Source organism: Carcharodon carcharias, chromosome 22 (assembly GCF_017639515.1).
Source record: "Carcharodon carcharias isolate sCarCar2 chromosome 22, sCarCar2.pri, whole genome shotgun sequence".
NCBI classification, from domain to species: Eukaryota; Metazoa; Chordata; class Chondrichthyes; order Lamniformes; family Lamnidae; genus Carcharodon; species Carcharodon carcharias.
Genome location: NC_054488.1, coordinates 16,516,230 through 16,544,191, shown reverse-complemented (window position 1 = coordinate 16,544,191; position 27,962 = coordinate 16,516,230). Strand labels below are relative to the sequence as shown.

General features: G+C 44.5%; 1 protein-coding gene across 1 annotated transcript in view; it reads right to left on the bottom strand.

Moving 5' to 3' along the window:
* The window catches only part of LOC121293847 (germ cell-specific gene 1-like protein), a 172,143-nt gene that overhangs the window by 128,498 nt on the left and 15,683 nt on the right, over window positions 1-27,962 (bottom strand). Inside the window, exon 3 of the mRNA XM_041217244.1 lies at window positions 24,960-25,112. Within this exon, the coding sequence (XP_041073178.1) occupies window positions 24,960-25,112 (153 nt within the window). The remainder of the gene's footprint in view (window positions 1-24,959; window positions 25,113-27,962) is intronic.

Here is a 27,962-nt window from a genome sequence, read left to right as displayed (position 1 = left end):
ATCAGTGTGTACCAGTCTACCTACTCTTACCCATTCCACACTCGCAGAAACTAGAGGGCAACTTTTAAAGCTGCAAGAGGAGGTGACCAACAGGCATGACAAAAATATGGGGATAGAAACACCTAATTTAAAGCTAGGCCAACAAGTTCACATCCAGGGTCCTACAGAAGTTATAAGGCAACCAGCCGAGGTGACAATGATTTGTCAGAACCAAGGCCCTATGCAGTCATTACACACAAAGGCACAATGCTGAGGTGTAACCAAGGACAAATCAAATCCCTTCCAGCTTCTCAACCACCATACAGTCCTACTGCATTGAGGACAAGGTCCCAAATGCAACCAGGAACAACTGCCAGCAATTAAAGAAACCTCCAGACAAGATTATCATTACAAGATCTGGGCATACCAACAGGTTACCTCTTCACTTTAGAGACTCAGAAATTCATCAGTCATATACACTTACATAATGGTAACTAAACATGAACATGTATTGTAAATAGTTATACCTTTTGGAGGGGGGGAAGTTTATTTAAAAAGAAAGGAGGATATTGTAGTATGCCTTTAAGGGATAGCAGCATGCCAACACTTTAAGGGAAGTGTGTCATGTGATCTAGCCTCAGTTTCACTTTGGCCTGGAGCAGAATGCTGACACACATTCCTGCAGTTCTGATGTTTTCAAGCTTTCTATCCGTGTATATATATATATACACATGTTCACATGTGCCTGTTCTTAATAAATGAACCTATAATGTGTTTGCACAATCCCTTATGAGTAATTGGTGCCTTTATATCATTATTAACACACACAACATCAACAACACAGGTTGGAGTGCTTAGTAAAATGACAAGGCCTGGATTCAAAACACACGCTGACTGCTGCAGCCTTAAGAGAATGCTGGACTGTTCGTATGGAAAACATGTCCAAATATAACATTGTGCCATTATCAAGGATGAAGAAAAAAAACATATAAAAACATCCCATCTTTCAAGGGTTTTTTTTAGAAGAACCACATGAGACATTGGAACAGGATGAAACAAGAGAGGAGCTTTCATATCTCCCAAGACAAAGGATATGATCATTATTTTCTTCTTGAGTTGTTTTCACTGGGTGAGAAGCCAGAGTTTTCTTTCTGATCAAAACTGTCTTATGCCTGAATGCCAGATAAACTCCTTTACGGTTATAAAATAACAACAGTGTCTCATTTGATCCTTGACCTTTCATATTCTGAACCTGAGAGCAATTCCTAGACTAATATGCTATACAGACTACAATGCTATGGCAATGACCTTTCTGCTACTTAAACAGTCCTGACTGCATGTCAGTCCAGGTTTCCTGCTGTTACATCCAGTAAAACATCCGGCACAATTTCTATGCTGTCCAAAATCGAAAAGTTTTAATTGAAAAGTTCCAGTTATTATTTGAGGACATCTGCTCAGCCTGCAGGGTTTAAATAAGGTAAATGGCCCATGATGTTTACTGCTACTCTATCACACTGTAGGTGGTGCTGTGAAATTGAACCGATAGACCCTGATCACCATTCATGGTTTCACATTCAGACCTGCCACTGGGCATTGTTCATGGGAGCACCTACCAATCAGTAAGCTAACATAGAAATAAGACGAAGCTATCCAGCAGAGGTGAGTAAATTGGTTTTAGATTAGATATTTAGTTTAAAATTTGCTGAAACTGATGCTAGCAGCTCCACCCTGGAGCTGAACTAAGGCACAGGAACTGCTGAATTAAAGTGAATTATATGAATTGCTTGGAGGTCAAAAATCGCTGTCATTTTGTATGAAGCAGAAACATTCAGCTGCCTGAACTGGAGAAGTTAACACAGAAGCAGTTTGTTTAAACTGAGCAACTTTCCACTAACCCCAACAACAGCAACAGCTTGGGCCAGATTTTTCCGAGATCGGGATGGAACCGAGGCGGGATGATGAGAAAAAAAAGGTGCCCGTATGGCCTGAGTGCCAGCCTTCTGCCTTCGTTCACAACTCTGATGACTTTCCCCAGGATGGTGGGGGAGAACGGGGGCGCGGGTGGGTAAGTGAAGTTGCTCACCTCCTTAATTGGGTGGATTGAGGTCAAAGGGGGGTTGGTTCAGAGATTTTCATGGGGTCAGGAGGCCATTATAAGCTCTGTGAAGCTGACCAGCCCTAGCCTGGTGGGAACAGGGGCAGCAGTGCTAAAACAGTGATACAAAAAAGGGAGGGTTTGAACAAATAAACTATTGAACAGTAATAAAATGTTACTAACTGACCTTTCCCTCCCCTATCTCAGATCCCAGCTCTCCATTTGCCCTGGCCACCTTGAAAATGGAGACTCTCTCACCTTTTTAAGACTACACACAGACACTAGCCGCAGCAACAGCTACCGTGGCCCATTTCTCTTGTGCCCTGTCTCCATTCTCACTTCCCCCAGTCAATCGGCTGGTAGTCCTGTCTCTAGGGTCATTAATTCAGACACAAAAACAAAAAATGCTTTTATCATTAATTCAGACCCCGGCCCTATGAAAATCACGCTTCATGCTGGAGGCAGAAGTGGGAAGGTGAAGTGGGATCAGTCCCTCCTCCTGATTCCCATCTTCGATGGGAAAATCTGGCCCCTTGTGTTTATATCGTATCTTATGTAGTTTTCAAGAGAGTTAATAAACAGGTTGACTCTGAGGAGCTATTAGGACAGATGGCCAAAAGTTTAGTCCAAAAGTTGATTTTAAGGAGTGTCAAAGAGGACATTGAGAGGTGAAGAACTGGAGAGGTTTAGAGAGGGAATTCCAATATTTAGGGCCAAGGTGGCAGAGAACCAACTGTGGAGTGAATAAAATCGTGGATGTGAAACAGGTCAGAATTGTAGGAGTAGAGATCCCAAGAGGTTGTAGAGCTACAGGAGATTACAGAGATATGGAAGGGGATGTCATGGAGGGATTTGAAAAAAGGATATGAAATTTAAAGTTGAGACATTTGCAGACAGGACAACAACCCTCATTGCTTTATTAGGTCACAGGGGTAAATGGACACACTGGGGTTTAATTTTGCTTCTTGCCTGGGAGCATTAGTTGGAGATAGAGCTCAGACCATCAGCAACACAGTTCCCTTTGAGTAAGACTCCATTCTTAGAGTGTATCCGTGCATAATTTACCCTCTACTCTCGAATGAAAACATCCTGATGAAACTTTTCACCCTACAGGATGTTGGTCAACTGTTATAATCTATTTAACTTAATTGGTGCTAACCAGATGTGCTGTCAAAACAACATGTTTGTGGTCCCAGAAATTTTTACAGATCTTTAAAGAACATTAGGCTCTTGAATTAACTGCTCATAGGGGAGCTCATTCCAAGTATCTATCACTCTCTTGGGGGTAAAATCTTTTATCTTTCTCTTGCTTGAGGCTTGTTTCAATTTTGTAGCCACGTTCTCCGGTTCTGTGATCACAGTTTGAATCAAATAACCTGCTCAGATCCACGTGACATGGAATTTTGCCACGTTAAAAATTACAGCAAATCTATGCTTAATCATCTTTGCTACAATGAAAATCTCGTCCTCTCTCAACCTGCCGATTGGGAAACTGGTAAGGTTGGTTGAAGTGCTGGTTTTACACTCTTGCCCGATTTTACCCTCTAGGCAGAGAGTAATATTGGATGGGATGTAAAACTGCTGTTGTGCTTGAGCCCTGTGTGTTCCCCACCTGACGAGATAGTCTAAAAATCCTAAATCTCAGAACTATCATCGCTTTTTCTGAATCGTCTCTCATGCATCAATGTATTTGTAAAATAATGTACAAAAACTGCAGGCAACGGTCTGGAAATTCTGCTTCACTTACAAAATGGGGCAGAATATTACATGATCCATGTTCACATGACCATCTAATCTTAGGATTGAATTTCACGCTTGGCATGAGCGCCAAATCGACACGAGTGGAAGAGGATGTGGAACCCGCTCGCAGCCGCGTCGCAAACATGATTTCACGCTGGATGGCCAGTTATGGCCCGCCCAGCATGAATAGGGTCTTCTGAATGGTCAGGAAGGGCCGGGTGGGGACCCGGCGGGCACTGGGACCAATGGCGACCCAGCGGGCGCCCCTTTAAAACCGGCAAAGGCAGCTCTCTGAAGGCTGCCAGGGGAGAATCTTTAGAGTGGAAGGCAGATGATGAGCCTCTGGAGTCGTCCACTCAGCGGCAGATGCTGGATGTCCAGCAGGATGTGTGGGAGGATCTGGTGGAGATCCATGACGGTACGAGTGCCATGGTCTCCGTTGTGGAGGAGTCCACATGGAGCATGAGCACTGTGTTGACCCTCATCACCATCCACACACTACCTCTTCCACTGAGCGAGTGGCGACTCTCATGGAGAGGCAGCTCCAGGGACAGAATCAGGGGTTCCTGGGGTTGCGCTCGGATCTGCAAGCCCTCACACAGGCAATGTCCGCAGGTGGTCAGTGCCAGTGTGGGAGATGGATGAGGCATCCAATATCTCAGCTAGGTGCCCGTCCATCAATAGTGAGCAGGGAGGTCCAAAGTGACCTCATGTTGGCGCACAAGCTACTTGTTGTCTCGGTGGGCTCCTCTCAGGGCGCTCTGGATGACGGCAGCAGCTCCTCCGCCCCTCTGCCAGTGACTGTGGCATCTGATGATGGTGCAATGACTGGGGAGATGCCAGCTGTGGCACTGGCCGCCCCCTCCCAGGCAGGGCCAGCACTGGCTCCACTGGCCAGAGGACGACTGCCAAGGTCATCAAGACCAACAAGACAGCAAAATGAGCGATGGGTTGGGGGGGAGGGGGGCAACAAGACGCAGCGCTCCTAAACATAAGTTTAAAGCAGCATGAGCACAAGAGGGACTTCTCACGGGTTATCTTCTGTTTTGCCATGCTTTGTTTATATGTTTACTGGTGTGGCAATTAACACCAGATATGATAATGCTCATTTGCTTTGTGTCAAAACTATATAAATTTTGCTTTTGTCTTAATGGCCTGAGTATGCTTCACTTGTTTTGTAGGTGCAGGGTATGCCAATATGTAACACTGGACATGAATGGCTCTAAACTTTATTGCACAGGCACTGAGTGGACTTTGGGTTCAAAGGAAAAGGTCAGTTCAGACATCCAGGATGGAGGCAGCAGGCCTGGCATGAGGTGGAAGCTGATCTTTGGCAGCCTAACTGAAGGAGTGTTGGATCAAGGCATCCCTGGCATCCCTACCTCCTTGAAGAATACAGAGGTCTGCCTGCACACCCTCAGCATTCTCCTCACTGTGCTCCTCTCTGACTCACTACTGGATTCATCCTGTGACCTGTGCAGCTGCCTCAAAATCCTCTTCTCCAGTGGGTCCACCCTTGCCAGTGCCAGATTGTGGAGAGTGCAGCATGCAACCACTATCAGTGACACCCGCTCTGGGGAGTATTGTAGCACGCCCCCAGGCATCAGAAGCGCATCTTCAGAAGACCTATGGTCCTCTTTATCACCGCCCTTGTGGAGGCGTGACTCCTATTATAACGCTGCTCTGCCTCTGTTCTTGGGTGGTAGAGAGGCATCATAAGCCACCTTTCAGTGGATAGCCCTTTTCACCCAACAGCCATCCGACCAGTCGGGCTGGGGCACTGAATCACTGAATAGCTTTAGCATCTGCGAGTGTCTCAGGATGTAAACATCATGGGAGCCGCCAGGGTACCTTGCACGGACTTGCAGAATCTGCATCTTATGGTCACAAACTATCCGGACATTCATCGAGCCAAAGCCATTCCTGTTGACAAAGGCACATAGCTGACCCACTGATGGCCTCGATGGCTACATGTATGTAGCCGATTGCACCCTGGAAACAGGGGAACCCAGCAATCACTGCAAAGCCTCTGGCTCGCTCAGCCTGGCTGGTCTCGTCCGTTCGAAAATCAATAAAGGTCAGTACCCACCTGAACAGAGTTTCTGTCACCAGCTTGACACAACTGTGGGCAGCTGTTTGGGACACTCCACAAAGATCCCACTGAATCCCGGAAAGAGCCGGAGGTATAGAAGTTGAGGCCACTGTGACCCTCAGAGCCACTGGCATGGGGTGTCCACCCACACAGTCGGAGCTGGTTTCAGAGCCAATCATTTGACAAATGGAGGTCACAGTCTCCCTGGGGAGGCGAAGCCTCTTTCAGCATTGCACATCGGAAATGTTGAGGTAGCTGCACCGTTGGCTGTAAACACTGGCAGCAGGATAGTGGCGTCTTCTGTGGCTCATTCCGCCTTGGTCTACCTGCTGGCCCTGTGCCCCTTGTGCCTGCGTCTCTCCTCCCACAGGTCGCTCCCCTGGAAGCGGCATTGGGACACTTGGCCTCCTCTCCCTTCTGCCTCTCTCTTCCTCCTCAGAGGAGGTGCCACCAGCGGAGAGCACGATCCCCATTACCAGCATAACAGAAGGCTGTCTGATACCTGGAAAGGTTCACATAGTCAAAATTCTCAGCGGGCTTTGGAGACACCAGTGAGTCCTGAAATGAAACCTAGAAATGCTAAGACTGAAGATCAGAACAGAGATGAAGTTGTTAAGTTCAAATAAGCAACCAGCAGCAAACCATCTCCTAAACTCCTCACTACTCAAACTAGCAATGCTGCCAGCCCTTTGTATCCCGCCCTTGGATGAGTTTCGTTAAAAGTGGGCCTGCCCGTTTTGCCTGTGCAACGAGCACAAAAATCGCCCGGGCAATGTAAAATCATGAATAATTGCCTTGTTAATGGCTTAAATAGCCTTTTAATTGTTGGCAGCCGTGGCTTGGACACTCGTACACGCCCACCGACCTGAAGATTGCTCACGTGTGATATGATGTCAGGAAGCTCGCCCGATGTCAACTCGCGCTATTTCACGTCCATTTGGGTCAGATGCGTGCCCACCGTGAGGCATAAAATTCTGCCCTTGGTGCTTGAGATTTGTACATATTAGCAGCTCTGCATCGTAGTGTATTGAAAATGGCATTGTGCATTTTGTCCACTTGAGGTTACCATGCACGCATGTGTTGGCAGAGGGAGTCTAATAGGAAGAGATTACAAAGGATCCATGTTTTAACAACTCGTGAAATTCTAATTCTAACTGTCTCTGGCTGGATATGTAATTGTTCCTGTCCTAGGAACTTTCACATGCTCCAGTCCTTTGCCTTATTTGAGCATTTTAAAGGGCTCCAGCAGTCATTCAAATGGCTACATTTTTGCCTGCAGTAGAAGGAAAGGAGTTTTGAGTAGTCAAACGTCAGCATGATGGAGACGTCTCATATATACAGCACCTAATTTACCAATGCAGTGCTTGAAGATGTGAGACATGAGCTGAGGAGTGGACAGTTATCTTTTTCAGTGTTGAATGAGACCCACCAAAAAGAATGATGCAATAAAACTGTGAATGCTGTCAGTAATGTCCAAAGGACTAGTCCTCTATTCCTTAGGAAAACGGGTAGCTCTGAAGAAAGCTGTCAGGGGAATCTTCCAACAGCGTCCTACAATCTTATATGTAGGCCACAGTCTTTCCCCATGCTTTGTAAATCATTTATTGCTCTCCAGAGCTTGCACAGAACTTGACTATGAAATATTAGGGAAGAGTGTCCTGCAGTCAGCATTGCAGTGAAGCAGTCTGGAAAGAGTGTCTTGCAGTCAACATCGCAGTGAAGCAGTCTGGAAAGAGTGTCCTGCAGTCAGTTCTTGTTGAAAATAACAGGAGTGACGCCACAAGACAGCAGTGCGAGAGCGCGGCGGAGAGATCAGAACGAGTGTGGAGAAGCTTCAAAAAGTGACGTCAGCACAAAGGTGAGAGCTGATTGGTGAGTAGTGGGTAAGTGTTTTTCTCCAATTTTTTCTCCAGTTTAAAATAGATTAAGCCAAGGAAAGGTGAGCTTTCTAGTTTGTATTTAAATTGCATGAATAATTTAACTTTTTTTTTTACTATATTTTTACTATATAACTTAAAATAAGGATTTTTTTCAACTAGAGGCATGGCAGGGCAGCTCAGTCCCATGTTATGTACTGCCTGCAACAAGTGGGAAGTCCTAGATGCTCCTTGCTTGAGCTCCGAGCTTCAGAGCTTGAACGGCACCGGGAGGCACTGAGATGCTTCCGCAAGGCTGAGAGTTTTGTGGATAGCATGTTTTTAGGCGCGGTCACCCCACATCTTACGGAAATGCAGACAGAGTGGGAATGGGTGACCATCAGTCAGAAGAACGGTGTCAGGCAGGTAGTCAGGAAATCCCCAGGGTGCATCTCACTCGAGAACCATTGTTCTGTTTTGGAAAACGGTGAGAGTGATGGCTCCTCTGGGGAGTGCAGCCACACTCATGGCACTGTGAGTGCCTCAGCTGCACAGAGGGAGAGGAAAAAGAGGGGAAAATCAATAGTGATAGGAAACTCGATAGTAAGGGGAACAGACGGATGTTTGAGCAGCTGTAGATGTGACTCCAGGATGGTATGTTGCCTCTCTGGTGCCAGGGTCAAGGATGTCACTGAACAGCTGCAGAGCATTCTAAAGGGGGAGGGCAAACAGACAGAGATCATGGTACCTATTGGTACCAATGACATAGGTAGAAAGAGGGATGAGGTCCTGCAAGCAGAATTTAGGGAGCTAGGAAGCAGATTAAAAAACAGAACCTCAAAGGTAGTAATCTCTGGATTACTTCCGGTGCCATGCGCTGGTGAGTATAGAAATAGGGGGTTAGTCCAGACGAATGCGTGGCTGGAGAGATGGCACAGGAGAAAGTGCTTTAGATTTCTGGGACATTGGGACCATTTCTGGGGTAGTGGGACCTGTACAAGGTGGACGGGTTACACCTGAACCGGAACGGGACCAACATCCTTGCGGGGAGGTTTACTAGTACTGTTGGGGAGGGTTTAAACTAACTTGGTGGGGGGGGGGGGGGAGGTGGATGCTGAGAGGAGGTTCAGCAAGGGGAGATGCACAGCCAAAATTATAAGAGACAGCAAGTGAGTCTGGACGGCATAGAAATTATAGGCCAGTTAAGGCACAATGGAGTTTGGCAAGGTTGGATGGTATTTATTTTAATGCAACGAGTCTGACAAATAAGACAGATGAGTTGAGGGCACAAATTAACACATGGAAGTATGATGTCATTGCTGTCACAGAGACATGGCTGAGAGAGGGGCAGGGTTGGCAGCTCAGTATTCCAGGATATCGGGTCTTCAGGCGAGACAGGGAAGGAGGTAAAAGAGGAGAGGATATCACAATATTGATCAAGGAATCAATTACAGCAGTAAGGAGGGATGACATCTTAGAAAGCTCCTCAAATGAAGCCATATAGGCAGAACTGAAAAACAAAAAAGGAGCAATGACATTGTTGGGAGTGTACTATAGGCCCCCAAATGGCCAGAGAGAAATAGAAGAGCAGATATGTGGGCAAATTTCAGAGAAGTGTAAAATTAATAGGGTAGTAATAGTGGAGGATTTCAACTTCCCCAACATTAACTCGGTTAGTGTGATAGGTTTAGAGGGAGTGGAATTCTTAAAATGCACCCAGGAGAGCTTTTTAAGCCAGCACATAGAAGGTCCTTCAAGAGAGGGGGTGGTCCTGGACTTAATTTTAGGGAATGAAGCTGGGCAAGTGGTAGAGTTATCAGTGAGGGAGCATTGTGCAGATAGTGATCATAGCTCCATTACATTCAAGGTTGTTATGGAAATGGACAATGATGGGCCAGAGATCAGAGTTCTAAATTGGGGGAATGCTTATTTTAATAAGATCAGATATAATTTGGCCAGAGTGGACTGGGAGCAGCTACTTTTAGGTAAATATGCGTCAGAGCAGTGGGATTCATTCAAAAAGAAAACAGAGAGAGCACAGGACCAACATTTTCCAGTAAAGTGAGAGGGATGACATGGGACCAACAAATCCAGGGAATCCTGGATGTTGAGGGATATGCAGGATTGGCTAAAGAGAAAAAGGGAGGCTTATGGCAGATACTGAGGGCTCAAAACAGAGGAAGCCCTAGAGGAGTATAGAATGTGTGGGGGGTGGGGGGGGAACTTAAAAAGGAAATTAGGAGAGCAAAAAGGGGGCATGAAAAACATTGGCAGGTAAAATAAAGGAAAATCCAAAGTTATTTTATAAGTACATTAAGAGTAAGAGGATAATTAGGGAAAGAGTCAGGCCCTTTAAGGACCCTAGTGGTAATTTGTGTGTGGAGCCGGAAGACGTAGGTAGGGTTCTAAATAAATACTTTCTATCGGTGTTCACAAGTGAGAGGGACGACGTGGGTATGGAAATCAGGCAGAAGGACTGTGATATAATTAAAGAAGTTAGCACAGAAAGGGATGAGGTTCTAAGTGTCTGGCAAGCTTAAAAGTAGATAAATCACTAGGCCTGGATGAAATGTATCCCAGGCTGTTGAGTGAGGCAAGGTAGGAGATAGCAGGGGCGCTGGCAATACTTTTCAATACCTCTCTGGTCACAGGAGAGATGCAAGAGGATTGGAGGACAGCCAATGTGGTACCATTATTCAAGAAGGGACGAAGGGATAAACTAGGGAACTACAGGCCAGTCAGTCTAACCTCAGTGGTGGGGAAACTATTGGAAGCAATTCTGAGGGACAGAATCATTCTGCTTGGAGAGGCAGGGACTAATCAAGGACAGTCAGCATGGTTTTGTTAAGAAGAGGTCATGTCTGACCAATTCAATTGAATTTTTCGAAGCGATGACCAGGTGTGTAGTTGAGGGTAATGCATTTGATGTAGTCTACTTGGACTTCAGCAAGGCTTTTGATAAGGTCCTGCATGGGAAGCTGATAACAAAGGAATTTGGCAAATTGGATCCAGAATTGGCTGAGTGGCAGGAAGCAGAGGGTGATGGTCGAGGGTGTTTTTGTGACTGGATGCCTGTGTCCAGTGGGATTCCACAGGGATCGGTGTTGGGTCCCTTGCTGTTTGTGGTGTATATAAATGAGTTAAACTTGAATGTAGGAGGGTTGATCGGTAAGTTTGCGGGTGACACGGAGATTGGTGGAGTAGTAAATAGTGAAGAGGATAGCCTTAGATTACAGGAGGATATAGATGGGCTGACCAGTGGTAAATGGAATTTAATCCAGATAAGTGTGATGTGATGCACTTGGGCAGAACAAACAAGGCACAGTAATACACGATGAATGGTAGGATCCTGGGAAGTACTGAGGATCAGAAGGAACTTGGTGTGCATGTCCACTGGTCCCTTAAAGTAAGAGGACAGATAGATAAGGTGGTTAAGAAAGCATATGGGATACTTGCCTTTATTAACCAAGGCATAGAATATAAGAACAGGGAGGTTATGCTGGAACTGTGTAAAACACTGGTTAGGCCACAGCTGGAGTATCGCGTGCAGTTCTGGAATCCACACGATTGGAAGGATGTGATTGTACTAGAGAGAGTGCAGAGGAGATTTACCAGGATGTTGCCTGGCCTGGAGAGTTTTAGTTATGAGGAGAGATTGGTTAGACTGGGATTATTTTCCTTGGAGTAGAGGAGATTGAGGGGGGACATGATTGAGGTGTATAAAATTATGAGGGGCATAGATAGGGTAGACAGGAAGGAACTTTTCCAATTGGTGGAGGGATCAATAACCAGGGGGCATAGATTTAAGGTAAGGGGCAGGAGCTTTAGAGGGGATGTGAGGAAGAATTTTTTTCACCCAGAGGGTGGTGAGAAACAGGAATTCACTGCCTGAAAGGGTGGTAGAGGCAGAAACCCTCATAACATTTAAGATGTATTTGGATGTGCCCTTGCGATGCCATGGCATACAAGGCTATGGGTCTAGTGCTGGAAAAAGGGATTAGAATAGTTAGGTATGTGTTTGACAGGTGCAGACTCAATGGGCCGAAGGACCTTTTTCTGTGCTGTAGACCTCTATGAATCTACTCCAAAGACCTAACACTTATGTGCTATACTTATTGCCTAACTTTGCACACAGTGTGTAGTGTAATGGGTGAATATAATAGTTATGGTAATAAATGTTATAGACCATGAGAGAACTGTGACGTCAGCAGTCATGTGCTAGAGGCTCTGTACAGCAGACAGGGCAGGCAGAACTCAGGAGAGATGGGCCTACTCAGCAGTTAATTACTTATATGGTGCACATGATGTAAACAAACCAGTTTGAAGTAACTATCTGAGTCAGACTACAGTTTCTCTAGATAAGATAGGCTATGCCACCAGTATTTGAAACATGGTGGCAACAGTGGTGAAACGAATCTCCTCAACTGTTGGTGCCATCAATGAAACATCCATGGCGCAAAACTGGAACAAACCCTGTTCGGAATGGCAATCCACAAATGTACCTAAGAAGGAGGCCAACAGGAATGTTATAGCGATGGCAGTACCAGAGAAGCAGTCACTGCCCCATCCCGCCCATTTGAAAGCCTCAAGTACCCACACAAAGGCCAACAGGAGACATGGTGAGAGAATTCCATGAGGTATTGAGCAGGCTCAGGTCTCCTTATCAAAGAACAGATGCACCCAGGTCAATTCATTCCTCAGTGCCGCAGGGTCTATAGGTGACGAGGTTCTCCTCACACAGGAGTAGAAAGACCTCTGCCTTCGATGTGGTTTTTACTCCGAATTCATTTGTCACATGGATGACATCCTTATCCACGGGTCCACAAGAAAGTAGCTTGACCATAGGGTTTGGAAAGTTCCCCGACAAGACTTGAAATGACACTTGAAATGAGAAATGTGAATTCACCAAAACTACCATCAAATTTCTGGGGCACATCATTCAAAGACAGAGTATCATAGTAGGCCCTCAATAAAAATGAAAGCCATCAGCAAATTCTGCTAACCAAAGTGTATCACAGATATCCTCAGGATGTTACCAGAGGTTCCTCGGAATTGTCAATCAGGTTGGCAGATTTATTCCAAATCTACTATCATGGAACTATCATAGAACCTTCAAGGAACCTTCTACAGAATGGCCAACAGTGATCCTGGGGCATGGAATGAACCAATGCATTTCAATGCATCAAGGAAAGGCTGGTCTCTTCAGATGTGCTGACACATTAGGATCCAGCACTGCCCACAGCGGTGGCTGCTGATGCATCCTCAACAGGCTTTGGAATTATTCTTATCCAAGTCCATAAGTATGTATACTTTGTATCCAGGGCGTTGACAGAAACAGATCAATGCTACCACCATAGAAAAGGAGGCAGTGACATGGGCCATTGAGAGGGGCTCTGACTGCTTGATGGGCTTACCTTTCCACATTGAGACCGACTATAAATCATTAACCACCCTGTTGAATTTTGCAGAATTCAACAAATTGCCCCTAAGCATTCAAAGGTTCAGGATTCAGTTGATGCGTTGCCAGCATACAGCTGCCAGGAAAGTTGCAAACCATGGCTGGTGCTCTTTTCAAAACTATGGTGGACTAAGCTGTTAGCCAGAACTTCATACTTGTTTCCAAGGTGGAAGCATTCTCATCGAACATAACGAACTTCTTGCCGATCTCTGCCAGAAAGCTGCAAGATGTCCAAAGAGCATAGAAAGCAGATGTGGAATGTGCCCAAATCCAAGAACTCTGCCAAGAAGGTTGGTCCAAATATAGTCCTGCTGACCAGCTCCTCCCACAAATATCATGCACAATGCAAGCACCTGACCATAGTGGCTGATCTGTTGATCCTCAATCACTGCCTGGTCATCCCTAAGTCGATACAGGAAGAGATCCTCCATAGGCTCCATGGAGGCCACCTGGGGATTGCAAAGAGCACATACACTGCAATCTGTGTGGTAGCTGGGCATTACACAGGCTGCCAAGATTTTGTTCTGTCCTGCCACACCTGCAGAATTAACAGCCAGACACCCACAGAGCCCCTGGTACCATCCCACCTCCCAGGCCGACCTTGGCAGGAACTGGGAGTTGACCTCTTTGAGTTTCAGGGCAGGATATGCCTCATTGCTGTAGGTTACTATTGCAGCTGGATGGAATCAGTCAGACTCCTCATCACTCCAGCTGAGTCTGCGATCAGGGTGTTACAGACCATGTTCTATCTATGGGCTTCCAGATGAAATTGTCATAGTTAAAAGGCCACAATTTACCAATGACCACTTCAGAAAATTTCCCGACAACAATGGAAGCACCCATGTCGCCAGTTCTCCTCTCCACCCACAAGCTAACGGGAAGGCTGGAATAGCGGTGAGAACCATCAAGGCCCTAATGACCATGAATTCTGACTGGAACTCAGCCCTGCTGAACTACAGAGCCACACCTCTGGCTAATGGATTCTCACCAGCTGAGCTGATCATGGGCTGACGGCTGAAGACACAAGGCCTTCTGCTGCTAAGGAACCTCCGACTTAATGTTACGCCAACTGACCACAAGAGGGTGAGGAACAGGGAGATTGGCCTCCATCAGAGGCAACAACATTGGTACAACTCCAGACACAGGGCTAAAACCCTAGCACCCTTAACACCAAGCCAGAGGGTTTGGATTCATGATCTTTAATCTGAAGGTGTGATCCTTCAAAGGACGAAGCAACCATGGTCATACCTGGTCCAAACACCGTCTGGTACTTTCAGTCGCAACAAGAGAATCCTGATTTCATTGGTGCCCATGAGAACACAGGTCTTCGATTACCACACAGTGTGGGATGGAGACCCCAAGGATACTGGGAGCAGCTTGCGAGATGCTGACCCACTGCAGGACCCAGTTCAAGACCACCTGCCCCGCTCAGCAGACATAACAACGCAGTCAGAGTGAGTGGTGAAGACACCACAAGGACCCAAACTCTGACTGGGGGAAGGTGGCAGTAGAGCAAATGCAATGTAAAATGTAAATAGTTTAAAAAATAGTTAACATTGTTATTAAAGAAGTTGACAGTATACTTGGGAGGGACGTGCACTGTAATGGATTAATAGAATAGCTACGGTAATAAGTGATGTGGTCCACGATGTTACAATGACATCAGCAGTCATGTGTTGGAGACTCTGTACAGCAGACAGGGCAGGCATCAGGAGAGATGGGCCTACTCAGCAGTTAATCATGGGTAGAATTTTTGGGCTGGCGGGCAGCCACATTTGGCTTCCTAGGGAGCGGCCAGGGAATGGACTGCTGAGTGCAATCGGCCCCCGACCGCGATTCCACGCTGGCCGGCCCATTAACAGCCAGTCAGCATGAAACGCATGCTGCAAGGCCCAGCGCTGCTGGGGTAAGGTTAGGAGGAGGGCGGGCGCTGAAGTCAGTGTGGGTGTGGGGGAGTGTGGAAGGAAAGCTGCCTGAAGGCAGAGAGCTGCCTCAAGGAGCAGACAAATTTAAAATCATTGAAAACGGAATTTAAAATACGGAAAAAATGTTCACATGTCAGAATGAGTCTCCTCAACATACGGACGCTGAAACTTCTGTCCAAACGTTTTAATTCTTTTTAAAATTAATCTTGGAAACCTCATCCTGCCCTTGGATGAGGTTTCCTCAAAAAGGCAAAAGCCGCCTGGCCTATTCGCCCACCCGCCAACTGTAACGTTGGACGGGCAGCGAAAAATCACCGTCAATTGCTACTTTAATGGCCTTTAATAGGCCTCTTAATTGTTGGCGGGGGCGGGCGAGAGTCAGTGCACGATGACGTTGGGATGCTCGCCCGACGTCATCTCGCGGTATTTCACACTCGGGTATGTGGAACGCGTGCCTGCACAGCAGCAAAAAGTTCTATCCAGTGTATATAGTGCACGTTGTGTAAATAAACCAGTTTGATGTACTTACCTGAGTTAGACCACAGTCTCTCTAGATAAGATAGGCCATGCCAACAGTACATGAAACACAGAGGACTTATCAACTATTGACTCACTGGATTCCTTCTGTACTCACAGTTCCTGCACAGTCCAACCTCACTGCTTGAATCTAATTTTGTTTCTTTACTTACTTGTTCTGTTTAAAAATTCATCGGGTGGATCACTGCTCCCTGACTTTGGTGATGCCCCCGCTTTAAGGGAGTCATGTCATAAAACTCCTTAGGTATGAATTCCACAGGCCCATTGCAGGGCAGAATCTAATTACTATGTCTTATAATTGAGCTCTAATTTGTGCCTATGTTCCACTGCAGGAACAATTTGCAGTGTCTGCCAGCCCTTTGGATGCTTTCTGTAGCTAGTCAGGCAGCATACGGAATTCAGTTTGATTTCCTCACTGATATTTTTCTTTTGTTCATGTCACTTTGGCTGGACCAGCTCTCCCTGAGATTTTAGTGATATCATAGCCTATAGATGGGAGGTATCTGATACTTGAATTTTCTCAGCATGGGACTTTGTGTCTCTGTTTCATGCTTCCCGTCCTAATATTTGTATCAAATCCAGTCACTATTCCCGGCCTGACTGCTTTCTCTGCCTGAATCTTTTTCAATGGTTTCAGTTTCTTTTGCAATAATCAGTATTCTTTTATAATCACTGGGTCAAAATCCTTGAACTCCCTACCTAACAACCCTGTGAGAGCACCTCTGCCACAAGAGCTGCAATGGTTCAAGATGAATGCCCAACACTACCCTCTCAAGGGCACCTACAAATGGATCATAAATACCAGCTTTGCTAAGTGCACCACATACCAAAAATTGATTTTAAAAAATCATCTAGCCACATCTCCGTGAATGTTATTTGAATATTAGAAAATCATGGAAAATACTTTTAAAGGAAAAAACACCTAATGTGGATGGAAGTGAATGGGAGGATGGTAGATCAGGAATGTTGCACAATTCCTCCAAAAGTTAATGAGTTAATATAATTAATGTGCTTGCTGCCTATCCAATGAGGGAAACAAGTAAATCTTTAATAAACAGTATCTATGTGGCAGACTTGTTCAAGTCTCGAGAGATTGCCCCACACTTGATTTTTAAAAAGCTATTCATTAATATTACTAAGGAAATAACCATTAAATCTGTGGGTATGCAAATCTGATGCAAAAAAATCCTTACCGATGCCAAATCAGATACTGATATTCTGCCTCAGATCATTAACGCTTCACTGATCATTAAATAGTTTCTGATCTATTTGCAGATCCACATAATTGGATAAGGTGAATGTTAAATGCATCAGGGTGGTGACTGGTGTGTGGGAATTTTAATCAGTGCACACATTGCTTAAGCTGACAAGTTTGCTCCTGCAGAATACAGGATAATGAAGGACACATTTCACGATCAAGAACTCAGTGCCTTTGTCAATTTAACGTCTTTATGCAGGGTATCCTGGCGGCAATTGCAAGAGCTGCTTTAAAACAAGGTCCTTGTTTTGAACCGTTGGTAAATCTAAAACCGTCATGAAAACATTAAATGGTAACATTAGCACCATGGATTAGGGAAAAGTGCCATGAGGGAAAGTAACACAGAGATTATGTATTTCTCAAATAATTTTGTTCAGCTTAATTTTTTCATTCATTCATGGGATGTGGGCTTCACTGGCTGGGCATTTATTGCCCATCCCTAGTTGCCCTTGAGAAGGTGGTGAGGAGCTGCCTTCTTGAACCGCTGCAGCCCATGTGGTGTAGGTACACCCACAGTGCTGTTAGGAAGGGAGTTCCAGGATTTTGACCCAGCGACAGTGAAAGAACCGTGATATATTTCCAATTAGGATGGTGAGTGACCTGGAGGGGAACTTCCAGTTGGTGGTATTCCCATTTATCTGCTGTACTTGTCCTTCCAAGTGGTGGTGGTCATGGGTTTGGAAGGCACTGTCGAAGAAGCCTTGGTGAATTCCTGCAATGCATCTTATAGATGGTACACACTGCTGCTACAGTGCGTTGGTGGTGGAGGGAGTGAACGTTTGTGGATGTGGTGCCAATCAAGCGGACTGCTTTGTCCTGAACGGTATCCAGATTCTTCAGTGTTGCAGGAGCTGCACTCATCCAGGCAAGTAAGGAGTATTCCATCACACCCTTCACTTGTGCCTTGTAGATGGTTGACTGGCTTTGGGAAGTCAGGAGGTGAGTTACTCATCACACAATTCCTAGCCTCTGACCTGCTATTGTAGCCACAGTATTTATATGGCTAGTCCAGTTCAGCTCCTGGTCAATGGTAACCCCCAGGATATTGATACTGGGGTATTCAGTGATGGTAATGCCATTGAACATTAAGGGGCAATGGTTGGATTCTCTCTTGTTGGAGATGGTCATTGCCTGACACTTGTGTGGCGCGAATGTTACTAGTCGCTTGTCAGCCCAAGTTAGATATTGTCCAGGTCTTGCTGCATTTGGACATGGACTGCTTCAGTACCTGAGAAGTAATGAATGGTGCTGAACATTGTTCAATCATCGGCAAACATCCCCACTTCTCACCTTATGATGGGAGAGAGGTTATTGATGATGCAGCTGAAGGTGATTGGGTCGAGGACACTACTCTGAGGAACTCCTGCAGTGATGTCCTGGAGCTGAGATGACTGACCTTCAAAAACCACAACCATCTTCCTTGGTTCTCAGTATGACTCCAACTAGTGGAGAGATTTCCTCCTGATCCCCATTGACTCCAGTTTTACTAGGGCTGCTTGATACCGCACTCAGTCAAATGCTGCCTTGATGTCAAGGGCAGTCACTCTCACCTCACCCCGGGAGTTCAGCTCTCTTGTCCATGTTTGAACCATGGCTGTAATGAGGTCAGGAGCTGAGTGGCCCTGGCAGAACCCAAACTGGGCATCAGTGAGCAGGTTATTGCTAAGCAAGTGCCGCTGGTGACCCCTTCCATTACTTTACTGATGATGGAGAGTAGACTGATGGGGCAGTAATTGGCCATGTTGGATTTGTCCTGCTTTTTGTGTACAGGACATATCTGGGCAATTTTCCACATAGCCGGGTAGATGCCAGTATCATAAATGTACTAGAACAGCTTGGCTAGGGTTGTGGCAAGTTCGGGAGCAGAAGTCCAGTACTATTGCCGGAATGTTGTCAGGGCCCATAGCCTTTGCAGTATCCAGTGCCTTCAGCCGTTTCTTAATATCACGTGGAGTGAATCGAATTGGCTGAAGACTGGCATCTGTGATGCTGGGGACCTCCGGAGGAGGCCAAGATGGATCATCCACTCGGCACTTCTGGTTGAAGATTTTTGTGAAGGCTTCAGCCTTATCTTTTGCACTGCCCTGCTGGGCTCCTCCATCATTGAGGATGGGGATATTTGTGGAGCCACCTCCTCCAGTGAGTTGTTTAACTGTCCACCACCATTCACGACTGGATGTAGCAGGAATGCAGAGCCTAGATCTGATCCGTTGGTTGTGGGATCATTTAGCTCTGTCTATCACTTGCTGCTTATGCTGTTTGGCACACAAGTAGTACTGTTTTATAGCTTCACCAGGTTGACATCTCATTTTTAAGTATGACTGGTGCTGCTCCTGGCATGCCCTCCTGCACTCTTCATTGAATCAGGGTTGATCCCCTGATTTGATGGTAATGGTTGAGTAGGGGAAATGCTGGACCATGAGGTTACAGATTATGTTCGAGTACAGTTCTGCTGCTGCTGATGGCCCACAGCGCCTCATGGATACCCAGTCTTGAGTTGCTAGTTTTGTTCGAAATCTATCCCATTTCGCACAGTGGCAGTGCAACTCAGCACGAGGGAGGGTATCCTCAACGTGAAGGCGGCCATGGAAGGTGTGTTCATGTTGCGGACTGTGAAATGATCAATCAGCCTGTGAATTCTTCCATAACTTCATTCTATTCTCCAAAGGAAGATGTGTAGATATGAAAGCCCCACCAAGTTGAGACAGTTAGACAGGAAGTTTGCCCAGGATTTTTGCAACGACAGCCTCCTTGTCATTGCAATAATGGAGGAAGAGGCCAGAATCCAGAAGTCCTTCACCTGAACATAGCACCTACCATTTTTGCAGAGGCGGGAATGGACCTCGGTCAGGATTGGCACATGCCCGTTTTGTGGAGGCAGCTGCCTACACTCATGTGATTTTGGTTTGAGAGATGTCTGAAACCTGACATGCACAGATTAAACCTAGCAGGAGCAGGCCTGAGCAGCAGTGAGATAATGACTGGATCACTTGCTTTCAGTGTTGGTTGAGGAGTAAATTTGAATAAAATACTCCCCTGCACTTATTTGATAAAGTGTTGAATAAATTTTACAATTACTTGTTAAGGCTGACAGGGCCTCAGTTTAATGTCTCATGCAACACACTCTCAGAGTTGCAGTGGGAGTATCAGCCTGGTGTATATGCTCAAGACCCTGGAGTGGGAATTGAATCCACAACCTTCTGACTCAGAGGTAAGAGTGCCAGCACTTGGAAGCATTCTTCCCAACAGCACGGAGTTGCTTGCATATTCAAAGCATGGTATTGCTTATGATCAATATTCTCATTATGGTAATTTCAAATTCTCATGTGCTGCTGTGTTGACCCAAGACACAAGGGATCTAGAGCATCTAATACCTGAGAAATGCAATTGGAGCTGACTCTGCAATGACATCAGATAAATCTCCAATTCAGTCACATTGGAAATAAAGCAGATAGAATCATTACTTTTAATAGACCAGGGCTTAAAATCTGGTTCGAAATGGGATTGAAGAATTTTAAAATAAGAATAAACATAAGTGGTCAAGCATTTATGGAATGTGAATGTCTTAGAGTTGTGGGGCTAGTGGACTGTCATTGTTTAGTGTTGAATGATGTAGATTGTCCTGTCAGACTGAGATCATGCAGATTTTACTGGTGATGCTTTGGATAAGCGAAAAACTTCTATTCTGTGAAACACTACCCACATTGACTCATCTCCCACAGGAAATTAAATGTTCATTTCAGCTGTGGAAGAGCTTCACAGCTTCACTCAACGTTTGATGCATGTATTTCCTGTGAATGTGCCCTGCATAGGTATCAGAAGGGGAAGCCTCAGCTCCCTTTCCACCAAGGACATTGAGGCTATAGCACCTGCACCATTGCTGGGATCAGCTAACTCAAGAGAGAGAACGTGGTCTAGGTTTTGTTTTTAAATAATGAATGGCATGGGTGCAGATTGCAGAAAGATTGATTCATAGAACAAATTAATTCATGAATAATTGGGATTGCCAATTCAGGCTGTTGGCCTCTTTCCCTGTTATGGTGATGCCAGAGGTTTGCTTTCAGGCAGAAATGGTGGCTTGGCCTTCAGATGCTTTGGTCTCTGTGGATGTCATGGCAACAGCATTGTTCCACTTGGTGTTTGGGCCAAAGCTATTGAATTTGGCTGCAGAAGGGTCAGGCAATTTTGAGGTCATTCCAATTTATTTAAAGCAATTTTAAAATATAGCTTGCTTGGGAAGCATTTGAAGTCATTGAAAGGGTGGTTTGATTGTAAACACATTCCAATTGGAACTTAAGGGAGATAGAGAGTGAAATGTGAACAATATTTTGCATGGTTAGAATTGTTGGGGCTATAAGCAGAACTATTGTTGTCAACAATAGTCTAATCTGGAATGCGCTGCCTGGGAGGGTGGTGGAGGCGGGTTGCCTCACATTCTTTAAAAAGTACCTGGATGAGCACTCAGTACGTCATAACATTCAAGGCTATGGGCCAAGTGCTGGTAAATGGGATTAGGTAGGTAGGTCAGGTGTTTCTCACGTGTCAGTGCAGACTGGATGGGCCAAAGGGCCTCTTCTGCACTGTGTGATTCTGTGAATCGATGATTCTGTGAACATTATTTACCAATTAATGAGTTGAAGGATAGTGCAATTGGAAAGTAGAGTTCTTGTGCTTGTGGAGATTAGTGAGGATTCATAAATGGTGTGTTCCAGGTACATAGATTACAAGGGACATAGGGATTATCTGAAGAGAGAACATGACAATGAGGAAAAGATGGACAGAGGAGATGGAACTGGGGTTACAGTAAGGAAAGGCAAGGAGAGTAGTGGAGTAATATGTCCAATATGTTTTAGAAAGTATATTGTTGTAAAGGTATTAGGAAAAGGGATTGGTCAGAAGTGAGAATAGTTTAAGCAGAAAAACTGGGATGGACAAAACTGGGGTATGAATAGTGCAATTTATAAGCAGTGGAGGTGAAATTGGACCTCTTTGCACCTGTTTCTCAGACAGAAAATAGGGTGCAAAGAGGTCCAATTTAGGTGTCAAACCATCATCACCTGAACAGTGTCAGAAAGAAATTTGATATATTCATGTGGGGACTGTAGAGGCGTCCCTGGTGGCTGCCAAGCTTCTTAAATATGCCAGTAAGAAGCCTAACACCTGTATTACAACCCAGTCCAGAAATTAGCTTGCCCAGAACACACCAGGTGACTGTTGTTGCTTGGTCTACATCTGAACTAGCCACTGTTCTTTAAAGGTCCATATTAAAACCGCTGGGTATTGACAGTCACTGCTTACCCTCCCAATGGACTTGCCTTGAGTCCTCAGATACAATTGCAGCCAACCATCCTTACTTCCACACAAAAACAAAAAATAGCTGGAAAAACACAGCAGGTCTGACAGCATCCGTCAGCTATTTTTGTTTTTGTTTCAGATTTCCAGCATCCGTAGTATTTTGCTTTTAGCCTCAACCTTACTTCCATCTGCCAGTGGCTGGCAAGCTACCTCTGGGACAACGATTTCCTCAGATGCAAGGTTACACTAATACTGATATGGTTTTGCACCAATACTAACATTGCACCAACTTTTCACAGAGCTATAAAATGTCCTTGGATCACCTTGCTACAACCTATTGTGTTTTTAGAGCCTTCTTTTCAGACATTTCAGTTAACCTCCATTCACTTTGTACAAGTTTAAATCTTAACTACCTTTCAAGGTTGATTTTAAGTCACCCTCATGTCAGAATACATGAGGGTAGATATTTAAAATTGCACAATTTACTGACTTGCCCTGGAGCTGCTGATTTTGCCTACTGCTCAGCCAGTGGCATGAACACTCAGTCAAAGTGAACAGAGGTGTAAAACCTGTGCATGGTTGACCACTTCTTCTGTAGACTATTTCAACAATCAGCCCGGATACAACAAGCTTAAGTCATCACTCTAATTCAGGTGAAGTGTTTTGTGTTTTATTCACATTTGATCTCATCCTGCCGGAATATCACCTCCTCAATTACTACATTAAAAAATCCAAGGCCATCGCTTCAAGGACCATTCCTGTCAACCTACTGATCGCTCTCCATGGAAAGAAGCTTCCCTTTCATACCCGTGAATATGTGCACTCTCACTCGGCTGCCTTGGCACATTTAAAAGTAATGCTGCAGGCTTTATTTTCCCCATCAGTTAGTCATATTCTTCTCCGTGACATCTATTGTTGAAGTTGAGCAGGCATAGTAGTGACAACCAGCACTTTATGTGGGACTCCAGGGATTACCTGAGCAAATTGCTGTCTTCAGCATGACTCCTGTCATTAAAAAGTGTTGTTATCTAGGACACATCAACAGTTTTGTCATTCCTACTGTTTGTAAACATTTATCATATTGTTGGACTCAGTAACTCCTCCATGCCAGTTTTGATCAATTAAGTATTCTTGGAAAAATAGGACAGATACACCCACTTGAGTCAGATGATATCGTCACACCAGAATTGATCATCTGCAAAATGGATGCAGTCTTTAAAAGTTGTGGAACTTGGTATTTTCTGCCTGGTAACAAGGCAGGAAGAAATGAGATTGTCTCACAGTGGAAGGAAAGAGAGTGGTTCTGAATGTGGATGACTTATAACCACTATTTATTCTGAAGGATGAGTTTCTCATTCTCCACAGCGTTATGATTAGTGAGGTTTTATAAGATTGTCATGTTTTAAACTGTTTAATTTAAGGTAAAATGGAGTGAAGAAGTCATGTGACCTGTTTGGAATTCTACCCGACAATACGCCTTGGGTGACTTGGTTATTATGGGGACAAGAGGGGCCCCAAGTCAAAAGACTTGCTGAACAAGGTGCAAAGTTTTCATATCTGAAAACAAAGGCAAGGGCAGCTGTGCTGTCAGTGAACAGTCTTTCAATTTCCAGGTTTTTGGGCAGAAGAGGAAAGAGAGAGAGAGGAAAATGACTGCAGCTAGTGTGGTTAGCAGAGAGAAGAAGCTGCCGAGTTCTCTGTGAGATAACACAGCAGGATGCTGAAGGGAGCATGGGCTCTGGTCGAAGAGATACATCCTGTAGCTAACTAAAGAACCTGGATGATTTGTCCTGATACAGTCAGACAGGGAGAAGAACCATCGAGCAAGCTTTACTGTCACTAGTGGATTTGGAAACTTTCCAAAAACTGAAGGATCTTTAGATGGGCACTTGAAGTTACTATCCAGCGAAATGGAGAAACACAAATGCATTGGAAGCTGGGAGTGACTGTAGACTGCTTCTTATAAGGACTGTAATTCCAAGGAGAGTGCAGCATAATGTATATCTGAGGCATGGGGTTATCAGTTATGTTAAAGTAATAACAAGGGTTAACTTTTCTGTAACTTAGCATATAAGCTGCCTACAAAAATAGTGTTTAGTCATGTTGTTTTTAGTTTGCTTGCTACAGTAAAAGTCTACAAACTTGAAATCTTGTTGTGGATCCTTCATTTACTGGAAATTCAAAATCTTCTTTAAAGTTATCAGTCTCTACAGGCATCCTAACAACTGACCCTAAATAAATGAAATCCTGGATAATTTAAAAGGCTTTTATCAGATCCAGACAAGCCCAGGTGAGCCATCTAATTTATTAACAGGTTACTCTCATGGAGACTCTCATGTCCCCATTGAAAGGGACCGACTTATTACCTTGTCCCAGTTAATCCTGTTATCCCTGTTTCCTAATAAACATTTAAATATATGTTTTGGTGTCATCACTAACCAGTTATATGTATCCCCCATCGTCTTTTTTGACAATGCACATGTTTGTCCCAGTGTCACCATTAGCAGGGTGAGCTATGACACACAGTCCTTATTAACTAGTTGACTGTGGACTGGTTATGCACATTGCCAAAGATTAAAACCTATGAAGAATAGATTCAAAGTAACCACTTAACAGTATTGCTTTAAGCTGTGCAAAGCTATGTCGTTCCTTCAAACTCGGATCATAAATAAACTGGAATCTGTTGTTTCTCAGGAGACAGATAGTAAATAATGAAATAATTACCTGATAGGACGGTGAAGATGGCAGCGAAGGCATTCAGTTTTAAGCCATCGATCACATTTGTGTAGTGGCAGATCTCGATGCACATGAGGCTGAGCCCAACAACCAGCAAGAGGATATAAAGAATCTCTGCCACGATGGACAGCCAGAGGACACCTAGAAGAAAAAATAAAACTAAACAAATAAATCACCTGAAGCAATTTCTCATTATGAAAGATTTAAGTTTCTAATCAAAGAATTATAACCATTTCTGACCTATGCGTTAATGTATGATTGAACAGATTGTTTTCCCCAATAGCAGAGCTGTTAAATTGTGCTGTTGACCTTGGCTGGAATGCTCCCATATAAACAGCCAACACTAACTGCCTGGGCTTACCCCCTAAATAAGGGGCACTTAGCAGTAGTAACTGTGACTGTTAACAGCACAGCTGTACAGCTCAATGTCTTTGCGCAGAAAAGGTGGTGGGGGGGGGGACATCATAGGGGAGGGAGAACATCATAGTCATCATATGATTATAATCTATAATTACGAGCGAGGAGCAGAAATTGACACAAATTATGTTTAAGAGGTGATGATTTTGCAATGTTATCTACTCCTTTGCTCCATGCAGTTTTTTCTTAAGTAATTGTAACAAGTCTAGTGAGGTAACCAAAAAGAGATATGAAGTGGAAATCTCTATACTAAGTGGCAGGAGTGCCTGTTGGATTATTATTGTTCCTTTTGTTCAGAATGCTACATGTAAATAATTAATCGCACCCGTCATTACGATCCCATCACTTGGCCCAATCCCAGCGCTTTTCCCTCCACTCGGAAAGTTTGGGATTGCTGCTAGGGAGATTAACAGATCTATCTGTACTGGCGGGCTACATTCCACCTATTCCAGGGACAATGTGATTTTCAAGCATTTACATGTATACAATGCCAATTCTTGTGCATGTGAGTCTCTATTAAACCCTGAACCAATGGCTGGAGAGGCACATTAGATATCCACCATATCCCAATGCAGCTAACAATCCAAGATTTTGCACTTTGAACCATGATCAGAGAAAATGCATTGACTGTGTGAGGAAAACCAGGCACAGAAAGGAGTGGCAAATTCACTATTGAGTGCTCTTTTGCAGCTTTGTGCAAACAGAGCTTTGGCTTTAAGCTCATGGTGAGGTTGACTACAGAAATCCCATTCACTGACTTGGCACCATCTCAGCCACCCACTCTCTCCATCTCCTAGAATGAACTGAGATGTCAGTTCAAGTTAAAATCACCTCGGTGGGCCCCAATCTGCTTCAAACAATGTGACCACACTGCAAAAGTCTCCAAGTTTAAAAAAGATGAATTATGCAGTGAATTCACCTTTGTGTTTTGATTAAAGTTCCAGATTCAGATACAGGTCAAATCGCATTCAAAAATAACACTGAATAATTATCGCTATCAATCAATTCTATTTTTATCAGCATTTTAATATTTTGAGGGCATACTTACTGAGTGACTGCTGTGACATTACCAGGAAACCTGGTTTTAGACAGACTTCAAGAGGCCAGCTGTTTTGAGAGCTGAATTGACATTAAAGAATTAGATAAAATTAATCCAGGGTACTTCAGCATCCACTGTGTATGTTAATTCAGTTGGCATCAGTCCGCCCCCTCAGTGCCAGGTCCTCTAATAATTTTGTCAGTGACAAAAATAAGTATATTTGATAGAAAGAGAGGAAGATAAAATGGAAATCTGCATGAGGATTATTTGTAATGGCTTGATATTTCCAAGACATGGTGATGCTATGATACATTCTGCATGGTGATTTACTCTGATTGCTCTCGCAGTCAGTTAAAGTCCAGTCACACTTGTTTCTTTTATTATTTCAATTCATCCATTTTCATTCGAGAAAAAGTACAAATGTATATGTTGTTTAGTGTCTGTACAGGGAAATATATTGATGCCTTGGGACTGTTGTGTATAAACTGAGAGCAACAAATTGCTTGTTAGGAGCTTCCTGGTAATTTGGAAGCTGTCTTGATCAGTTAAGCTAATTTACCCATTGAGTAGTTGAGCCAGTTGAGTAGAGGCCAACAACATCTGAGGTTTGCTCCCTGCTGTGTATTGAGTTAGCTGATTTCAGCTGTCACAGTGATGGAGATGTTACCCAGTGCCCTGCGTTAAGGAGCAAGGAAGCAGCTGGCGTCCTTGTTCTTGTTCTTCATTGTCTAGTGATCTGCTCGAGGTACATGTGTACATGTGTGTGAATGGAATCAGGAAAGAGCTGATCCTCCATGACATCCACAGTGAAATAGCCCCAACCCTTCGTGTCAAGATTATGCTTGAATAATGAACATTCATGGAATCTACACTAGCAGTGAGTCACTGCCTTAAGAACAGGGTAGAAACAACTGAAGAAAAATACATTGTTTGAGGGTTGATTCTCTGGTTCAACCAGATTGTAGAATATTGAGAATCCTGTTTAACTGAGCTGGTTGTTCAGATGCTACCCTATATGCAGCTTTTAGAAAGGGGCTATTGTTAACTTGTGAAACAAAGAAACATAAAAATAGGAGCAAGACTAGGTCATTTGGCCCTTCAAGCCTGCATTCAATATGATCATGGCTGATCCTCTATCTCAATGCCAAGCTCCCGCTCACTCCCCGTCCCCTTGACGTTGTTCGAGTTTGGAAATCTATCTATTTCTTTCTTATATATATTCAGTGACTTGGCCTTCATAGCCTCATGAGGTAGAGAATTCCACAGGTTGACCAACCTCTGAGTTAAGAAGTTTCTCCTCATCTCAGTTCTAAATGGTCTACCTGAGACTGACCTCATTGTTCTACACCCCCTAGCCAAAGGAAACATCATCCCTGCATCCAGTCTGTCCAGCCCTGTCCAGAATTTTATACATTTCAATGAGATCCCCTCTCATTCTTCTTAACACCAGTGAATACACGCCTAGTCGGCCCATACTTTCCTCATATGACAATCCTGCAATCCCAGGAATTATGGCATGTATATCCTTTCTTTGG